This window comes from Macaca thibetana, chromosome 14 (assembly GCF_024542745.1).
Source record: "Macaca thibetana thibetana isolate TM-01 chromosome 14, ASM2454274v1, whole genome shotgun sequence".
NCBI classification, from domain to species: domain Eukaryota; kingdom Metazoa; phylum Chordata; class Mammalia; order Primates; family Cercopithecidae; genus Macaca; species Macaca thibetana.
This window is the reverse complement of record NC_065591.1, coordinates 5759498-5778866: the sequence shown is the minus strand read 5'-3', so window position 1 is coordinate 5778866 and position 19369 is coordinate 5759498. Positions and strand designations below refer to the sequence as shown.

At 50.6% G+C, this 19369-nt stretch overlaps 2 protein-coding genes across 3 annotated transcripts in view; one reads left to right on the top strand and one right to left on the bottom strand.

Moving 5' to 3' along the window:
* IGHMBP2 (immunoglobulin mu DNA binding protein 2) overlaps positions 1 to 19369 on the top strand; it is a 556281-nt gene that overhangs the window by 421479 nt on the left and 115433 nt on the right. The window lies entirely within an intron of this gene.
* Positions 1 to 19369, bottom strand: part of CPT1A (carnitine palmitoyltransferase 1A) — an 81521-nt gene that overhangs the window by 41048 nt on the left and 21104 nt on the right. For both annotated transcript variants that reach the window (XM_050758179.1, XM_050758180.1), the window contains exons 2-5: positions 13984 to 14137; positions 11086 to 11225; positions 6126 to 6297; positions 2372 to 2473 (exon numbers count right to left, since the gene is read on the bottom strand). In XM_050758179.1, coding sequence (XP_050614136.1) covers positions 2372 to 2473; positions 6126 to 6297; positions 11086 to 11225; positions 13984 to 14124 — 555 coding nt within the window. In that variant the 5' untranslated portion in view covers positions 14125 to 14137. The remainder of the gene's footprint in view (positions 1 to 2371; positions 2474 to 6125; positions 6298 to 11085; positions 11226 to 13983; positions 14138 to 19369) is intronic.

Here is a 19369-nt window from a genome sequence, read left to right as displayed (position 1 = left end):
GGTCAATACACTGTGGTCCTTCCATACAACGGAATATTATTCAGTCACAAAAAGGGATGAAGTTCATCCACGCTACAACACAGGTGAACCTTAATGACATGCCAGTCACAAAAGGCCACATGATTCCATTTATGTGAAATGTCCAGAACAGGCAAATCCATAGAGACAAACAGGAGATTAGTGGTTCCGAGGGGCTGGGAGAGGGAAGTAGAAGGACAGGGAGTGACTGCTTAGTGGCTATGAGCTTCTGGGTGATGAAAGGTCCTGGAATGAGACAGCAGTGAGGGCTGCGTGACACTATAAATGTACTTAGTGCCCCTGAACCGTACACTTGAAAATGGTTAAAACAGTACAATTCATGTTGTGCACATTTTACCATAATTTTTTCAAAAAGAAAGAAATGGAACTGCTCCCTCCCCTTTTGTTCAATTAAAGAAAAAAAAAAAAAAGACCAAAGCAGGTAGATCACTTGAGCCCAGGAGTTCAACGCCAGCCTGGACAAGATAGTGAAATTCCCTCTCCACAAGAAAAAAAAAAAAAAAAAAAAAAAAAAATAGGGCCAGGCATGGTGGCTCATGCCTGTAATCCCAGCACTTTGGGAGGCCAAGGCAGGGGGATCACAAGGTCAGGAGATCGAGACCATCCTGGCTAACATGGTGAAACCCCGTCTCTACTAAAAATGCAAAAAAATTAGCCCAGTGTGGTGGTGGGCACCTGTAGTCCCAGCTACTCAGGAGGCTGAGGCAGGAGAATGGCGTGAACCCAGGAGGCGGAGCTTGCAGTGAGCCAGGATCACACCACTGCACTCCCGCCTGGGTGACAGAGTAAGACTCTATCTCAAAAAAAAAAAAAAATTGCCATGTGTGGTGGCACGCACTTGTAGTCCCAGCTACTCAGGAGGCTGAAGCGGGAGGATCATCTGAGCCCAGGAGGTCAAGGCTGCAGTGAGCCAAGATTGCACCACTGCACTCTAGCCTGGGCAACAGAGCAAGACCCTGTCTCAAAAAAAAAGAAAAAGAAATGAGTAGTTTTGAGGATGAAATGACAGGCTTTCTAGGTAGTGCCTTGCCCCTAGGGGCCGGGGGTGTCAAGAAGCAACTGTCTTCAGACCAGCTGGAGGCTGATGATCACCCCACCCTCAGCTGGAGGACCCTCACCAATCAGATCAAAAACATTCACCACCCAGCAACAGATGAATGGATAAATAAAATATGGTCTAGCCGTACAATGGAATACTATTCAGCCGTAAGAAAGAAGGAAATTCTGACACAGGCTGCTATGTGGATGAACCTTGAAGACATTATGCTGAGTGAGAGAAGCTAGTCACAGAAGGACAAATATGATATGATGCCACTTATATGAGGTCCCTCAGATTGGCAAATCCACAGAGACAGAAAGTAGAATAGAAGTTACTAGATGGGGGGAGGGAAGAATGGGGAGTGACTGCAATCATTTCATACAATGTTGTATTTAGCAATTATGTAAAATAGCAAAAACTGGCCGGGCGCAGTGGCTCACGCCTGTAATCCCAGAACTTTGGGAGGCCAAGGCGGGTGGATCACTTGAGGTCAGGAGTTTGAGACCAGCCTGGCCAACATGGCAAAACCCCGTCTCTACTAAAAATACAAAAATTAGCCGGGCATGGTGGCGGGTGCCTGTAATTCTAGCTACTTGGGAGGCTGGGGCAGGAGAATCACTTGAACCCAGGAGGTGGAGGTTGCAGTGAGCTGAGATTACACCATTGCATTCCAGCCTGGATGACAGAGGGAGAGTCCATCGCAAAAAAAATAAAATTAAATAAAAATAAAAATAAAATGAAGCTTTAAAAAATGCACCAAGCAGCTTCTCTATGAAACTTAAAACTTTAAAAAAATCACCTGCCGGGCGCGGTGGCTCAAGCCTGTAATCCCAGCACTTTGGGAGGCCGAGACGGGCGGATCACGAGGTCAGGAGATCGAGACCATCCTGGCTAACACGGTGAAACCCCGTCTCTACTAAAAAAATACAAAAAAACTAGCCGGGCGCGGTGGCGGGCGCCTGTAGTCCCAATTACTCGGGAGGCTGAGGCAGGAGAATGGCGTGAACCCGGGAGGCGGAGCTTGCAGTGAGCTGAGATCCGGCCACTGCACTCCAGCCTGGGCGGCAGAGCGAGACTCCGTCTCAAAAAAAAAAAAAAAAAAAAAATCACCTAAGATGCAGCAGTGATGCATTGGAAAAAAAAAAAAAAAAAGACTTCCTATGAGAACCCTACCAGGCACACCACTGAAGGCTACTCGAGTTAAATGACGGTGACCTAGTTCATCATAATTAAGACCTAAGCCTTAATCCACAGATGGCTGACATTTCAGTGTGAAGCCTAAGCCACACCTACCCTGTTCACAGTGTCTTTGACAGCCGGGACCGGCAGGCGAGGCAGCGATGTCTGGAAGCTGTACAACATGGGTTTTCGGCCTGAAAAGATCTTGACCATACCCTGAAGAGAGAGAATTATATTTTCAGTCTACTGCCATACCACCCTGAACGCACCCGTTCTTGTCTGATCTCAGAAGTTAAGCAGGGTCGCGCCTGGTTAGTACTTGGATGTGAGAATTACAATTTCAAAGACAAGGCTATGTTAAAGATCCAAAGCCACTTTTCTAGTGTGCACAACATGCCAACCACTTACTGGTTTTTTGTGTCGATTTATTTTTCATCTGGTCCATCTTTTACCCGCCCCATACTTACGGGTTCTAGCAAATAAGCATATAACCCCGCCCTCCATGCCAATAAAAACCTGGGCAACATGGCAAAACCCCATCTCTACAAAAAAAACACAAAAAATTAGCCAGGCGTGGTGGCATGTGCTTGTTGTCCCAGCTACTTGGGAGGCTGAGGCGAAAGGATTGATTGGGCCTGGGAGGGTGATGCTGCGGTGAACCGTGATCACCCCACTGCACTCCAGCTGGGCGACACAGTGAGACAAAACAAAAAACAAAAACAAAACAAAAACAAACAAACCAACCAACCACGTGGAATCAAAGCCAAGCCTGACGGAGGCCGTGAGATGTCGCTGCCAGCATCGTGACTAGCCAGGACCCGAACTGTGCTTCTGCACCTAGGGTGAGTCTCACCCCACCTCCTTCTGCAAGGCCCTTAGTTTAGGGATGGGCTCCAGGCTCTAGGAGCAGTGAGGAGGGTCAACGTGCCTGACCCTGAGCCAAGCTGAGGGGAAGCAGCGTCTTTCCTTCAGTCATTGCCAAGCCTCCCAGAGGGCACATTTGTGGCCCTTGGTTTTAGGCTGGATGATCAAGTCTGTATAATAACCTGTCACCTCAATGCCGACCAAAACAAAGGCAGTCCTCGGGCCCAGGTGGGGAGTCCTGGTACCGCAGGGTGTTGGGACTCAGCTGAACCTCAGCTGCGAACCCACCGGAGGGAGTGCCCTTTAGCCTGCTTTGCCAAGTGTGGGAACCACCCGAATCTCTTCTAGGTGTTAAATTCTGCTTCTCTAGAAATCAGAAACTTTATATCCAAATGGCAGAAACTGATTTGAGAGAAAAAATTGGTTTGACTGGGTGCGGTGGCTCACGCCTGTAATCCCAGTACTTTGGGAGGCCGAGGAGGCTGGATTGTTTGAGCCCAGGAACTCGAGATCACCTGGCCAACATGGCGAAACCCCGTCTCTATTAAAAATACAAAAAATTGGCCGGGCGCGGTGGCTCAAGCCTGTAATCCCAGCACTTTGGGAGGCCGAGACGGGCGGATCACGAGGTCAGGAGATCGAGACCATCCTGGCTAACACGGTGAAACCCCGTCTCTACTAAGAAATACAAAAAAAAAACTAGCCGGGCGAGGTGGCGGGTGCCTGTAGTCCCAGCTACTCGGGAGGCTGAGGCCGGAGAATGGCGTAAACCCGGGAGGCGGAGCTTGCAGTGAGCTGAGATCCGGCCACTGCACTCCAGCCTGGGCTACAGAGCGAGACTCCGTCTCAAAAAAAAAAAAAAAAAATACAAAAAATTATCCGGGCATGGTGGTGTGTGCCTGTGGTCCCAGCTACTGTGGAGGCTGAGGTGAGAGAATCGCTTGAGCCCGGGAGGTGGAGGTTGTAATGAGCCGAGATTGCACCACTGCACTCCAGCCTAGGTGACAGAGCAAGCTGCTGTCTCAAAAAAAAAAAAAAATTTTGTTTGGCAAGAGTGGAGTCCCAGTGTGTGGTGGGCACTGCGGTGACTCCCACACTTCTCTTACAAGGCTTCCCCAGAGGTTGGGACAGCAGCCCAGTCCAGGCAGGCACCACTGTGGGGGCTACCCAGAGGCAACCGAGCAGAAGGGCCCCGGGGCCAAGGTCGGGGCAGACAAAAAACCAAAGCAGACCCACGGCTTCATATACACCGGCAGACCCATGGAGCAGCCTCATTCGAGAAAGATTCTGCAGAAAATTTTCTCATGATTACCTGGTCCATTAGAACCATTTAGGCCACTTGGCAAGACAGGGGTGAATAAACCAGATGTTTCTTTACACATGTCCAGCCCCAAAGACCCAGGTTGGGCTTGAGGTGCTGAGCAAAGCCCAAGGCCCAGGGCCATGACTACAATGGGCAGATGGTACATGGGGCACATGCCCGCCTGCAGGGGGTCACAGGGGCCCCAGCCCCCAGACGGAGGCCTTGAAAGTCCAGAGATGATGCCCATCTTGGAGGGTTTATTTTCAGAAAAACTAAGGCCATAATTTTTTTTTTTTTTTTTGAGACAGGGTCTGGCTCTGTCACCTAGGCTGGACGCAACCACAGCTCACTGCAGCCTTGACCTCCTGGGCTCAAGCAATCCTCCCACCTTGGCCTCTTGAGTAGCTAGGATTACAGGCATGCACCACCACGCCTGGCTAATTTGCCTGGCTAATTTTTGTATTTTTAGTAGAGATGGGGTTTCGCCATGTTCTCCAGGCTGGTCTCAAACTCCTGAGCTCAGGTGGTTCACCAGGCTTGGCCTCCAAAAGTGCTGGGATTACAGCCATGAGTGACCATGCCCAGCTCCCACAAAAACATTTAAATTGAGCCCGGGTTTGATGGCTCATGCCTGTAATCCCAACACTTTGGGAGGTCGAGGTGGGCAGATCACTTGAGCTCAAGAGTTTGAGACCAGCCTGGCCAACGAAACCCCGTCTCTATTAAAAATACAAAAATTAGCCAGCCATGGTGGTGTGCGCCTATAGTCCCAGCTACTCCGGAGGCTGAGGTGGGAAAATCACTTGAGCCTAGGAAGTCGAGGCTGCAGTGAGCTGTGATTGTGCCAATGCACTCCAGGCTGGGCAATGGAGCAAGACCCTGTCTCAAAAAGAAAAAAAAAAAAGCTGGGTGCGGTGGTTCACACCTGTAATCCCAGCACTTTGAGAGGCCAAGGCAGGATCACCTGATGTCAGGAGTTAAGACCAGCCTGAGCAACATGGTAAAACCCTGTCTCTACTAAAAATACAAAATTAGCCAGGCGTATTGGTGGTGCATGCCCGTAATCCCAGCACCTTGGGAGGCTGAGGCAGAAGAACTGCTTGAACCTGGGAGGCCGAGTTTGCAGTGAGCTAAAATCGCACCATTGCACTCCAGCCTGGGCAACAAGAGTGAAACTCCATCTCAAAAAAATAAAAATGAAATAAAATAAAAATAAAAAAGAAAAACATTTAAATCATGAAATTTGGACAAGCATCCACATATATGGCAAAGCCATGACCTTAAATCAAGGACCCTTGGGCTAAGGGCCAAGGCAAGCTGGGGGAACATTCCAGAAGCTAAGTCCGAGTCACGGGAGCCTGTCCGAGGGGTCAGCTAAGGTAACCATTTAATGCCTGACAACAAGTGAGTCAAGAACGCTACAAAGAACTGGATGGACAGCACTTTTATTTGATGAATGACCTGAACTACAAACCCAGCAGACCTCAATAAAACACGCTGCAGATCTCACTAACGTCACGAAAGAGAAGCACTCTTCGGCCCCCGCTTTTGTGTCATGGTGATTCAAACCTCTCCAGCCATTCAAGGTTGAGGCCCAGGTCACCAACCAAGCATCAAGGGAGAAAAGGTCCCAGAGGTGTCCTTCTTTCCAAAGCCCAAACCATCTACCCCCACTCCACTGCCAGAGGGATGCACAATTACCATCCAGATCTTGGTAGCGCGACTCATCTTGCCGTGCTCAGTGAACATCCACCCGTGGTAGGACAGCAGCACCTTCAGGGAGTAGCGCATGGTGACGATGAGGGCCACCCACAGCCCGGTGCCAAACAGCACGCCGCTGACCACGTTCTTCGTCTGGCTGGACATGCAGTCACTGTGGAGACAGACCCAGACAAGGGAGGCTGTGTGTGAGGTCGCACGGTGCCACCGAACGCCACCGGTGACGCCACAGACACCACGTGCTTCAGTGTCCAGCAGCCTGCCCCATGTAGAGCCGGGAAAGTCAGAGGGAGAGCACTTGCAGGAACCGAGCTCTTAAAACACTCACGGACTCTCTCCTCCTCACCCCAAAACCAATCACGCCGAAAGTAGCCGGCAGACCCGGGTGTCCGGGGCAGGCCTGTCTGCTCTCTTCCCACAGGTCCCTTCAGCCTGATCTGCTCTGGTGGCCTTGAAACCGACCAGGGCCAATTTGTGTCATCTGGAAAAAGACACAGCTTCCTCCAGGACCTCTGGACCAACAGCAGGGGGGATGCTGTGAGGCCGGGACCTGGCCACCGCGAGAGCCATGCCCTGCAGACTTGTGCCTCCCCGGCAGGTGAGCAAGAGATTCTGGGCCACTTTCCTCAGCTCTTTATGAATTTTTTTCTCCCAAACTTACTTTTAGATGTAATCGTAATCTCAAATTATTTTGTTACAACTATTACCTCCAGTATTTATATTAAAAGAGCTTGTTTTTGACTTAGGAGTACTTAACACGAATAAAGAAACAGACTGTGTGAAACGGTCATGTAAATATTTAACTTAAATACAGGAAATGTTTTTGTTTGTGAAGGAAGGTAGTACATATTATGGTAAAGATGGGACTTTAAAAATGAGACAAAATGCGGCCTTTTTTTTTTTTTTTTTTTGAGACAGAGTCTCGCTCTGTTGCCCAGGCTGGAGTGCAGTGGTGATCTTGGCTCACTGCAACCTCCACCTCCCAGGTTCAAGCAACTTTCCCACCTCAGCCTCCCGAATAGCTGGGATTACAGGTGTGTACCACCACATCCAACTAATTTTTGTATTTTTGTAGAGATGGGGTCTTGCCATGTTGCCCAGGCTGGTCTTGAACTCCTGACCTCAGGTGATCCACCTGCCTCGGCCTCCCAAAGTGCTGGGATTATAGGTGTGTGCCACTGTGCCTGGCCAGAAATGCAGCTATTTTGTGGTTTGTTTTAGTTTTGGTAACTGCAAAATATTTTTTAAGTAAAAACTAAGCATGCTTCAAATGATTAAAACACCAATATATATAACCTAAAGGTATCCCCAATATTTGAAAAGCACTAATTTGGCCAGGTGCAGTGGCTCAAGTCTATAATCCCAGCACTTTGGGAGGCCGAGATGGGTGGATCACTTGAGTCCAGGAGTTCAAGACCAGCCTGGGCAACATGGCAAAACCCCATCAATATAAAAATAAAACGTAAAAAAGAAAATAAAATAATTCAAAATAAGAAATAAAAAAAAAAGAAAACCACTAATTGAACACTGCATAATATTTAAGTGGACAAAAACAAATTATCTTCAAGGTTACATACTCTTGCTCCAAAATGTATATCTTTCTATAACCCGTGAAGTCTAGCACTGGAGTTTAACTGTAGTCTCTTTTTTAAACCTATACGCTCTTTTCTGGTCATCTAACCTATCAGCAAACTTGGGTTTAGGGATTTCAGAAGCCATCTTTTAGATAATCTACATTTTAGATTACTGAAAGAAAAAGACCTATATACTTACTTACTTGATTTGCAAAAATAAAAATATTTTAGCATAAACAAATAAATGACACATTCAAGATTTTTAAAAATATAGACATATAGGCACTTAGATAAAAAACGTTAGCAAAAAGCTTTCTTTGAAAGGATATGCTCCTTGCAAGGCTGTTGGGGACAGACTCAGAGACAAACCCCACATAACACGTATGACTCCACTTTTTTACTCTGTTTTTTTTTTTTTTTTTTTTTTTTTTAAGAAATAGGGTCTCACTATGTTGCTCAGGCTGGTCTTGAACTCCTGGGCTCAAGCAATCCTCCTGCCTCGGCCTCCCAAAGTGCTGGGATTACAGGCCACCGCGCCCAGCCTGACTCCAGTTTTGAAGGCAGCGGCCCAGAGAATCTGCAAGTCCCCTCCAGGACAGCAGCTCTGGAATGGCCCATGAGGCTGGAAGACGCTGGCCCTTAACCCGGCCTTTCTAAATTTAGGCCAGGGATGGCCTAGTTTACCAAAATAGGTTTAAGAGGTACAAAGAAACAAATCTTACAAAGACCCAGATTATTAAGAGCTTTAAACAGTCAACACTTCTAAATATAATCCAGTTTTAAGAGAAGGCCTACATTAGAGAGTAAATTAAAGATCTGGCCCGGGCTCAGTGGCTCACGTCTGTAATCCCAGCACTTTGGGAGGACGACGCGGGTGGATCACTTGAGATCAGGAGTTCAAGACCAGCCTGGCCAACACGGCGAAACCCCATCTCTACCAAAAATACAAAATTTGGTTGGGCATGGTGGCGCGTGCCTGCAGTCCCAGCTACTCAAGAGGCTGAGGCAGGAGAATCACTTAAACCCGGGAGGTGGAGGCTGCAGTGAGCCGAGATCGCACCACTGCACTCCAGCCTGGGGGACAGAGTGGAAATCAATCTCAAAAAGAAAAAGAAAAGATCTTCATTAACCCCACGAGAGAATGAAAAGTATGAAGGAACAGCTCCACACACAAGGCTCAGAGGCGGCTATCCACTGCAGGCCTGCGGGCCCTGGGACCTCAAGGAAGAGAGCAGCCAGGCCTGCCCCGAGTGCCCAGGTCTGCCAACTGCTTTCTGAGTGACAGCAGTGACAGCAGTCCCCAGGCAGACAAGGAACCTGGCAGGCATCCCAGCCAGGCATGCTTCTGTTAAAATGACTGGGAACTTTGATTCTGTCTCTTGCAGACACTTACAGAGGCCTGAGCCAGCGATCCTGAGCTACCTCAAGGTTGCAGGCAACTCAGCTGGACGCTCAGTGGCTCTGGAGGGTCCAGGGCTTCCTGGAGAAGGAACAGGATGTGAAGGGGTCCTCTGCAGACCCTTCGCAAAAAGAGGCAGGAATCAGGGTACCTGCTCAAGCTGTCATCAGGAGATTCAGACCATTAATCTGCTTAATCTTTTCTTTCTAGTCAGCAGAATCAAGGCTGGGCACGGTGGTTCACACCTGTAATCCCAGCACTTCGGGAGGTCGAGGCGGGTGGATCACCTGAGGTCAATAGTTCAGATCAGCCTGGCCAACATGGTGAAACCTCATCTCTACAAAAAATACAAAAATTAGCCAGGCGTGGTCGTGGGCCCCTGTAATCCCAGCTACTCAGGAGGCTGAGGCAGGAGAATTGCTTGAACCCAGGAGGTGGAGGTTGCAGTGAGCCGAGATAGCACCATCACACCCCAGCCTGGGCAACGGAGGAAAAACTCCATCTCAAAAAAAAAAAAAAAAAAAAAAATCAAATTCAGCCGTTAACTGTGAGTGAGTTTTCGTTTATGTCCCTTTTTCTGCCAGTTTATTTTCTTATTTCTTGCTGATTAAACAATATTTACATGCAAACAACCCGCAAGGCATGACTATGAAGATCCAGAGCTTTGATTTTTAGCTTAGCCTTGACCTGGCATTGTGCCTTCCACCTGCAACTCCTGGCCCCCAAACAAAGCCCAATTATGAGGAGTTGGCGGCTATTATTGACCTCAGGTGATCCACCTGCCTCGGCCTCCCAAAGTCCTGGGATTACAGGTGTGAACCACCGTGCCCCAATGGCAAAAATGCCGTTGGTGTAAACAAGCAGCACAGAAATCGAATCAAACGCCTGGCACGGGCCAGCAGGGACACTTCCAAGGCACCATGGAGCTTTCAGACCAGAAAGGAAAACGTGTGTCCAAGCGCAAGGGTCACAGCTGCACGAGGAAGCCGAGTCGCCCCGCGTTCCACCGTCTCGACGTTCAAATGGCGATAAAGCAGCGGTGTTCACGTGCATTTGTCTCACGGAAGCTTCTGGGGCAGGGGGTGGGGGGACCTCAGTGCTACACTGAAGAAAGCAGATTTCAGAGCTGGCACAGAGCTGGGTTTGAATTCCAGCTTTCCGCTCCCTCTTCCTGTGACTTGGGCAGACGCCTGCGTCTGTCTGAAAACTTCCTCACTGGTAAAAGGGATCCTAATGAGAGGTTACTGCAGTGCAGGGCCTGACCTTCCTAGACGGGAGTCTGGGCCATCTCCAGAACTGGATGGAATAACAGGCATCACAGACGTGCAATAAACACGTGCCATCAACAGGCGGCAGGTGGTTGGAAAAAAAATAAAATGAACATGTGCTGAATGTTACCTAAGGTGTCTCAGGGCCTTATCTCTTGGTAGCGAGAGATAAGCCCCCGGAAAATCCAAAACCCTAGGGGTGGGAGTGACAGGGGTGTCCCCTGGAGATTTCTGAACCACCCTGACAGAAAGCTAAGTGGGGGAGGTCCCTGCAGAGGACCCCAGAGCAGTCAGTTCAAGGGTCACAGAACTCTGGGATGAACGGACTCCAAGTGCAAAGAAATCACTACATGGGGATTCAGCCCCTTGAGCAGAAATTCCGTTTCAGAGCCCTACTGGCTGGGCTACGGGCACTGTCACTATTGGCCAAACCCTCGGGCCCTGACACCTTCCAAGGGGTGCCCCACGGCCACTACCACTCTTCTCACACTGGTCTTCGGAGGAAAGGCCGCAGAGGACCACAAACTCCTAGAGGGACCTTAGCACCACCCAGGAGGCGGGAAGAAAGCCGACGTGAGGACAGAATCAGGAGCTTCACATCGAATCCAGAACAGCGACAATCATCACATTTGAAGAGACATAAAAACAGCAATAAAATTGGTAACTTCCCAGACATTCGGAGATTTCACAGGATTACTTACGTTGTTTCCAGGGTCCGATTGATTTTTGCAATTATTCCTAACGAGGGGTCGATCTTGGCATACATTGTTGTCATCACACCCACCACCACGATAAGCCAACTGGAGGGGCTCGCCGGGTACACGCCAGTGATGATGCCATTCTAAAGACAGACACACGGGCTGTGAGCGGTGTCCTCCCACAACCCACAGGGCAACTTCATGGCCCCCGGCAACAGGACTGCTGGGTCGGCAGGCAGGGAGAAGAGCGTGTCGGCAGCGTGCGTGCACTAAGAAACCATACCCCACTAGCTGGGACTCTCCCCAGAGTTTACAGCCTGAGGCGTTCCAGTTTCCTCCCTTCCACTACTTCTGAGCCAAAACCCACCCTGAAAGCTTCCCCAAGAGTGGACACCCCAGGACATGAGAATCAGCCCAGGCACTAGTTTAGCTGGTGAAGGATGTCACTGAGCCACCATGATGTCCTGTCCCTAGCCTGCTACTGTCTAGAATGCCCTGAGACCCCAGCTCCAAAACTGCCCCTCTTGCCGCCCCTGTGTCAGAAGGCTGCTTAACCTTGAAGATTTCATGGGAGGCCTCACTCCATGTTGAGAATTTGCTGTAAAATACTCCAGCCAAAAAAAAAAAAAAAAAAAAGGATTATATCAAACGAAATTGGCAAAATTGTTGAACAAGGAAGTGAACGGTGGGGATCTATCTGTAATCAGTCCTCTTCGCTCTTGTGTATGTTTGACAACTCCAATTAAAAAACATTCTTACTAAACCATCCTAATAAGATATTGATTTGACCAAGGTAATGGATTAAAAATGACCAAAGCAGGCCAGGTGAGGCGGCTCATGCCTGTAACCCCAGCACTTTGGGAGGCTGAGGCGGGCAGATCACTTGAGGTGAGGAGTTTGAAACCAGCCTGGCCAACATGGTGAAATACTGTCTCTACTAAAAATACAAAAACTTAGCTAGGTGTGGTGGCGGGCGCCTGTAGTCCCAGCTACTCAGGAGGCTGAAGCAGAAGAATTGCTTGAGCCCGGGAAGCGCAGGTTGTAGTGAGCCAAGGTCGCGCCATTGCACTCCAGCCTGGGCAACAGAGTGAGGCTCTGTCTCAAAAAAAAAAAAAAAAAAAAAATAGCCGGGCGTGGTGGTGTGCACCTATGATCCCAGCTACTCGGGAGGATGAGACAGGAGGATTGCCTGAGCCCAGTGAGGCTACAGGGAGCCGTGATCACACCACTGCACTCCACTCTGGGCAACAGAGCAAGACCTTGTCTCAAAAAAAGAAAAAAAAAAAAGAGGAGAGGGGAGGGGAGGGGGAGAACAACATTCCCACTGGGTTGAATATGATGGCCAAGCCTCTGCATCCGAGCTTCTATTTTCCCAGATTCCAAGGTGAAAAAGAGCAGCCCTCGGCGAGCCGAGCTAGTGCCTCAGTGACATCTCGGATGTCGCCTTGGTGGGTTATTTATCTGGGCCCAAGAATCCACAGGCTGAGCCCCAGGGACACCTGTGCAGCTGTGCTGGCTCCCAGGGGCTCGCCCACCTCCCTGCCGTCCCTGCTGCCACCCACTCTTGAGCTTAGGGCTTTCTCAGTGGCCCACTTCAGTGCCGCCCTCAGAGACGGAGCACTGGGAAGTCCAAAAACTGAACTGAGCTCCTGCTGGGGCTGGCGGGGGCCGGCGGGGGCGTCCACTTTCGACTTGATGAACTTTCATCTAGTTTGCGTGTTTTCAAACATGCACTTATTCCTTCTATGATGTTTAAAATAAATGAAAATACATGGAAAAACAAGATACTTGCTTAAAAAAGAACAGAGTTCCACTTCTTTAGATAAACAGAATTGAGAACATGTCAACTCGACTGTATTTGAACTTATGTGGAGAGTTTTTTTTTTTTTTTTTTTTGAGACGGAGTCTCGCTCTGTCACCCAGGCTGGAGTGCAGTGGCGCGAACTCGGTTCACTGCAAGCTCCACATCCCGGGTTCAGGCCATTCTCCTGCCTCAGCCTCCCGAGTAACTGGGACTACAGGCGTCTGCCACCACGCCCGGCTAATTTTTTTGTGTTTTTTAGTAGAGACGGGATTTCACCGTGTTAGCCAGGATGGTCTCAATCTCCTGACCTTGTGATCCACCCACCTTGGCCTCCCAAAGTGCTGGGATTGCAGGCGTGAGCCACCATGCCCGGCCCTTATGTGGAGAGTTTCTAGTATGTGAATGTTTTATCAATGAAGTAATTATTACATCTACTTGCTGAAGTTTGGAAAAAAAAATTTTTTTTTTTGAGACAAAGTCTCGCTCTGTTGCCCAGGCTGGAGTGTGGTGGCTCAATCATGGTTCACTGCAGTCCCTGCCTCTCAGGTTCAAGCGATCCTCCCATCTCAGCCTCCTGAGTAGCTGGGACTACAGATGCATGCCAATGCACCTGCCTAATTTTTGTATTTTTTGTAGAGATGGGGTTTTGTCGTGTCACCCAGGCTGGTCTTAAACTCCTGAGCTCAAGCGATCCGCCCACCTCAGCTTCCCAAAGTGCAGGATTACAGGTGTGAGCCACTGCACCTGGCCCAGAAAAAATCCTTTTTGAACAAGGTGCAAAGGATTCTGACTCAGACAGAAGATGTGAATTCTAGTCTTTACTCTGCCTTCTATTAAGTAGGTCGCTGGCCCTTTGAGCCTCGATTTCCCAGCCTGCTTTAGAGCATGCCAACTCCCTCTACCTGCCTAATGGAGCTGCTCCAAGCATCCAGTGAGCTAAAGTCCATGTAACGGTGTCCCCAAGCCTTAAGTACCGTGGAAATAGGTAAGTGATATGCAATCGCCAGTCTGAAACATGTAGACCTCAATCACGGCAAGAGCCCCGTTCTTAGACATTAAAAGGCATACTGTGTAGATTTCAACTCATCTCAGCAAACCTTGAATCGGATGAACTTCTTCTTCCAGGAATGAAGTCCAGAGAGATAGATTTGCCTAAGAGCTTCATGGCTCAGCCGCAGGTCGATCCCATCCGGAGTGACCGTGAACTGAAAGGCTACAGCTTGGTGAGCTTCTGCCATCTTCAGGAATTACCTGGAAGGAGAAAGAGAAAATGTAACACACTTTCTGGGACCAGATACTAAAAAAGCCCCATACAGAAGTGCCATTCCTTCTGAACTTAAGTTCTTCCTCCCCACTTAACAGCATCCGGGCCCATGGTACCCCAACCCTGGCCCTGGACATGACCCGGAACCACACCTCCAAGCCAGCATCCAGGCCCGTGGTACCCCAACCCTGGCCCTGGACGTCCCCCAGAACCACGCCTCCAAGCCAGCATCCAGGCTCGTGGTACCCCAGTCCTGGCCCTGGACGTCCCCCGGAACCACGCCTCCAAGCCAGCATCCAGGCTCGTGGTACCCCAGTCCTGGCCCTGGATGTCCTCCGGAACCACGCCTCCAAGCCAGCATCCAGGCCCGTGGTACCCCAACCCTGGCCCTGGACGTCCCCCGGAACCACGCCTCCAAGCCAGCATCCAGGCCCGTGGTACCCCAGTCCTGGCCCTGGATGTCCCCCGGAACCACGCCTCCAAGCCAGCATCCAGGACACACCTGCTGACGCAAAGCCCGTGGCGCTTCAGCAACTCGCACAGCACAGACAAATCTCAATCTTACAGCCAGGCCCTTGGAGGCTGGCATTAGAAGAGGCCCAGAGTGTCCACGAAGGAGTCCACGAGGGGGCCCACGACAGCCCTAGACCCTGAACTTCGAGCACAGATCAATCCCAAATGCCTCTGCCTCTGGTGTCTATGTGGCTGCTCTTTCGAGAAACTGTTCTGGGGTTTCAGAGAGACCCACGGAGACCCCATGAGTCACATGTGCACACGCCTCAAGAATGGGTGCTCGCGGACCGAGCGGGCCTTCTTCCTCGGAGGCAGCGGCTGAAGCAGCACCTGCCTTGGCGGCCCACGGGCTCAGCAGATCCTGGGGCGCTGTATCCCAGACGCAAGCACAGCCCCTGGGGACAGCGTCCCGTCTGGCTACAGAAAACTGCTTCGGGGTCTGCTACATTCTTCCCATCCCTTCATCCTGGCTCCGGCTGCCTTCCTCCAGGCTCCTTGGCACAGCCGCTCAGCACAGCACAGCCCCCATCCCCTCCTGGACCCCCAGGGCGGCGGCTCCTGCCCTTCTCACTGTGCCTCCCCCACCTCCTCCCAAGCTGCCTGCCACAAAGTACTAAATGGATAAAAGAGAAGCTAAGAGGAAAAAACCATCAAGGACCATAATAAAAATCCAAAAACTCGTGTGTGTGTATGTAGATGTGTGTGTGGTATGTGTATGTGGTGTGTGTGGTGTATGTGTGTGGTGTGTTTGTGTGTGTGGTGTCTGTGTGGTATACGTGTATATGTGTGTGTGGTGTGTGTGTAGATGTGTGTGTGGTACGTGTATGTGGTGTGTGTGGTGTATGTGTGTGGTGTGTTTGTGTGTGTGGTGTCTGGGTGGTATATGTGTATATGTGTGTGTGGTGTGTGTGGGCATATGCGTGTGGTATGTGTATGTGTATGTGGTATGTGTGTAGTGTATGTGTGTGGTGTGTTTGTGTTTGTGGTGTCTGTGTGGTATACGTGTATATGTGTGTATGGTGTGTGTGGGCATATGTGTGTGTGGTATGTGTATGTGGTGTGTGTGTGGTGTATGTGTACATGTGTGTGGTATGTGTGTGGGGGTATGTGTGCGGTGTGTGCGGTGTGTGGGGGTGAGTGTGTGGTGTATGTATGGTGTGTGTGTGGTGTGTGTGTGGTGTGTGTGGGGGGTGCGTGGGCATGTGTGTGGTTGTGTGTGGGTGTGTGTGTGTGTTGCGTGTGTGTGGTGTGTGTGGTTGTGTGTGGGGGGTGTGTGTGGTGTATGTGTGGTGTGTGTGTGGTGTGTGTGGGGGGTGCATGGCGTGTGTGGCTGTGTGTGTGTGTGTGGTTGTGTGGGGGGGGTGGGTGTGTGCGTGGTGTGTGTGTGGGTGGTGTGTGTGGGTGCGTGGCCTGTGTGTGGTTGTGTGTGGGGGGTGGGTGTGTGTGGGTGCATGTGTGTGTGGTTGTGTGTGTATGGTGTGTGTGTGTGTGGTCATGTGTATGGTGTGTGTGTGTGGGTGGGTGTGCGTGTTCTCATCACAGGATGATTTTCCTGTTTTCGCCCACTGATGCCCTCTGAGGGCAAGCTCAAAATCAGTGGCTATCACAGTTTCGAAGATCCCGTTACAGAAATCAGCCTGGCTCAGTCCTCCACCAGCCAAAACACGAACCATCCACTGACAGGCCCTGGAAAGCCACCCGACTTCACACATCTGTCCACATTACAGATATCTGTTGACTGCCTCCAATGTGCCTGCCGAGGAGAGGAGCTGGACACCAGCAGAAAAGGCCCCTCTGCCCTCCCACGGCGTAGACCGCGCTAACAAGCAATGCATGAGCAGCGCTCTGGTGCAGGAAGGGGAGGTGCCAAGGGGACCTCTCAGGAGACAGTGAAGCCAGGAGAAGGAGCGACCATGGGAAGACCAGGCAACAGCTGGAGGCAGGAAGGGCAGGAGGCTGGGGTCAAGGGCAGGTGTCTGGGGTCAAGGACAGGGTGTCTGGGGTCAAGGACAGGGTATCTGGGGTCAGTGGCAGGACAGCTAAGGTCAAGGGCAGGCCAGCTGGGATCAAGGGCAGGGTATTGGGTCAAAAGCAGGTGTCTGGGGTCAAAGGCAGGGTAGCTGGGGTCAAGGGCAGGGTGTCTGGGTTCAAGGGCAGGTGGCCAAGCTTGAGAGGAAGGCAGAGGCAGCCGGTGGGAGGTGGCAGGGTTTTGTGCTAGCGATGGAGAAGCATCCCAGGGCCCAGAGGAAAGGGAACCTGCCACTATTTCTGTTCTAAAGACCGCCCTGGCTGCTGTATGGAGCATGGATGGGGAAGCAGGACCAGTAAGAAGCTGAGGCTGTCTTCCATTAAGGTGCCCGGGCCTGGCCCAGTCTGTCAGTGACAGGGACAGTGACAGTGTGGACAATGACCCACACAAGACAGTCTGCAGAGGCACCCTGAGCTGCACGTGCTGGTGAAACGGGCTGTCAGGCTCCTGACTTGAGCCACCCACTCAGTGAAGCCAGGTACTGACATGGGACAGTCTCAGGGAGGGAAGGAGGCAGGCTGGGGCGGAAGCTGAGAATTCATGCCTGGACCTGCCACATGTGAAATGTCGCCAGGACATCCGGGTGGAGATGCCACACACTGCCGGAGTGAGGGAGGAGCTGGGCCGGACGACACACCTGAGAGGTACCAGCACAGATCCTGCGAGCTCTGCCTCAATGACTCTGAAAGAGTAATTTGGCAAAACTACATTTCACCAGCTATAACCTTAGCTTAGAGCAATTTGCAAAGCAATCGACAATATGTATGGGTCAGGAATGATGGCTCACACCTGTAATCCCAACACTTCGGGAGGCTGAGGTGGGAGGATCGCTTGAGGCCAGGAACTCAACACCAGCCTTGGCAACACGGCGAAACCATCTCTCTAACAAATAAAAAATTAGCCAGGTGTGGTGGCGTGGGCCTGTAGTTCCAGCTACTTGGGAAGCTGAGGTGGGAGGATCCCTTGAGCTCAGGAGGTAGAGTCTGCAGTGAGCCATGATCACACCATTGTACTCCAGCCGGGACAACAAAGTGAGACCCTATCTCAACAACAATAACAACAACAAAACAACAGTATTTACATATTATTTAGTAGACATGCAGCTGACTCCCATGGCCTGGCCAGTTTTAAAGGAATGGATCCCATTTTTGAAACCAGCAAGATCACTAAGCAGATGTTTGCCACAGGCTGAAGAGGGTATCAAAGCAAGCAGCTCTGAACCATTTCTCAAAAAGCCATCTAAGCAGCTGTAAGACTCCCCTGGAGTCTCAAGGTTAACTTTTTTTTTTTTTTTTTGAGATGGAGTCTCACTCTGTCGCCCAGGCTGCAGTGCAGTGGCACCATCTCAGCTCACTGCAACCTCTGCCTCCTGGGTTCAAGCGATTCTCATGCTTCGGCCTCCTGAGTAGCTGGGCTTACAAGCGCCCGCCCCCATCCCTGGCTAATTTTTTCTATTTTTAGTGGAGATGGGGTTTCCCCATGTTGGCCAAGCTGGTCCCAAACTGCTGAGCTCAAATGATCCGCCCACCTTGGCCTCCCAAAGTGCTGCGATTACCCCGGTAAGCCACCACGCCCGGCCTCAAGGTTAACTCTTAGCCCCCTTCCCCATCAAAGCCTTGGCAGTAACCATGAGGCAGTCATCCCAAAAGAGGACTCTGCAAAGCATGCACCGTGTCAAATAAAGTGATGTGACTGGCCCCCTCTGCATGACTGATAAGATCTCCTGGGCTTCATACAGAACACAAAGGCATTATTCACGGCAGCGGATTAAATATAGCGTCTGTAGCCAAGTCTCTCCAAAGGTATGTATCCGATGCTTGCTCAGAAATCTAACCTCTGATAGGAAGAGTCAGACTGGAGGTAATTACAGCGTCCTTTCCAGGAGGGAAACGCCCTTGCAGAGCGATCTGAGTTTAATGAAGGACTTGTTTATTTTGACTCATTCAGGGTAACCCTAAGAGTCCTAACTGCCCCTAAGGTGCACAATTTGTTTTTCTACTTCTGTAAGAGCTGAGATGGGCTGTCCTGACCCAGCCTCTCCCTCTTTGAGTCATGAGCAGAAAAGAGTGAACTCAACAAGGGCCAGAGGAGCTCCCTGTGCAAATCTAATGAGTGCAAATCCCACGCTGGGTTCTGGCCTGGATCAGTGGCCTTATGTTTAAAAGCACTGATATGGCTGCACCTACAGCAGTTCCTGCTCAGCTACAGTTTGCACCTTTGTTTATTTGTTGTTTGTTTGAGACAGGGTCTTGCTGTGTTGCCCAGGCTAGAGTGCAGTGGCATGATCATGGCTCACTGCAGCCTCTACTCCCCGAGCTCAGGTGATCCCCCTACCTCAGCCTCCTGAGGAGCTGGGACTACAGGCATGCACCACCATGCTCAGCTAATTGATGTATTTTTGTGTAGAGACAGGGTTTCACCACCCTGCCCAGACTGGTCTCAAACTCCTGGACTCAAGCGATCCACCCGTCTCAGCCTCCCAAAGTACTGGGATTATAGGCGTGAGCCACCCTGCCTGGTGATTGTGCTTTTTGAAGTCTCAGTTATCCATGGTCAACCACCATCTGAAAATATTAGATGGAAAACTCCGAGCGCGGTGGCTCATGCCTGTAATTCCAGCACTTTGGGAGGCCCAGGCAGGTGGATTGCTTGAGGTTAGGGGTTCGAGGCCAGCCTG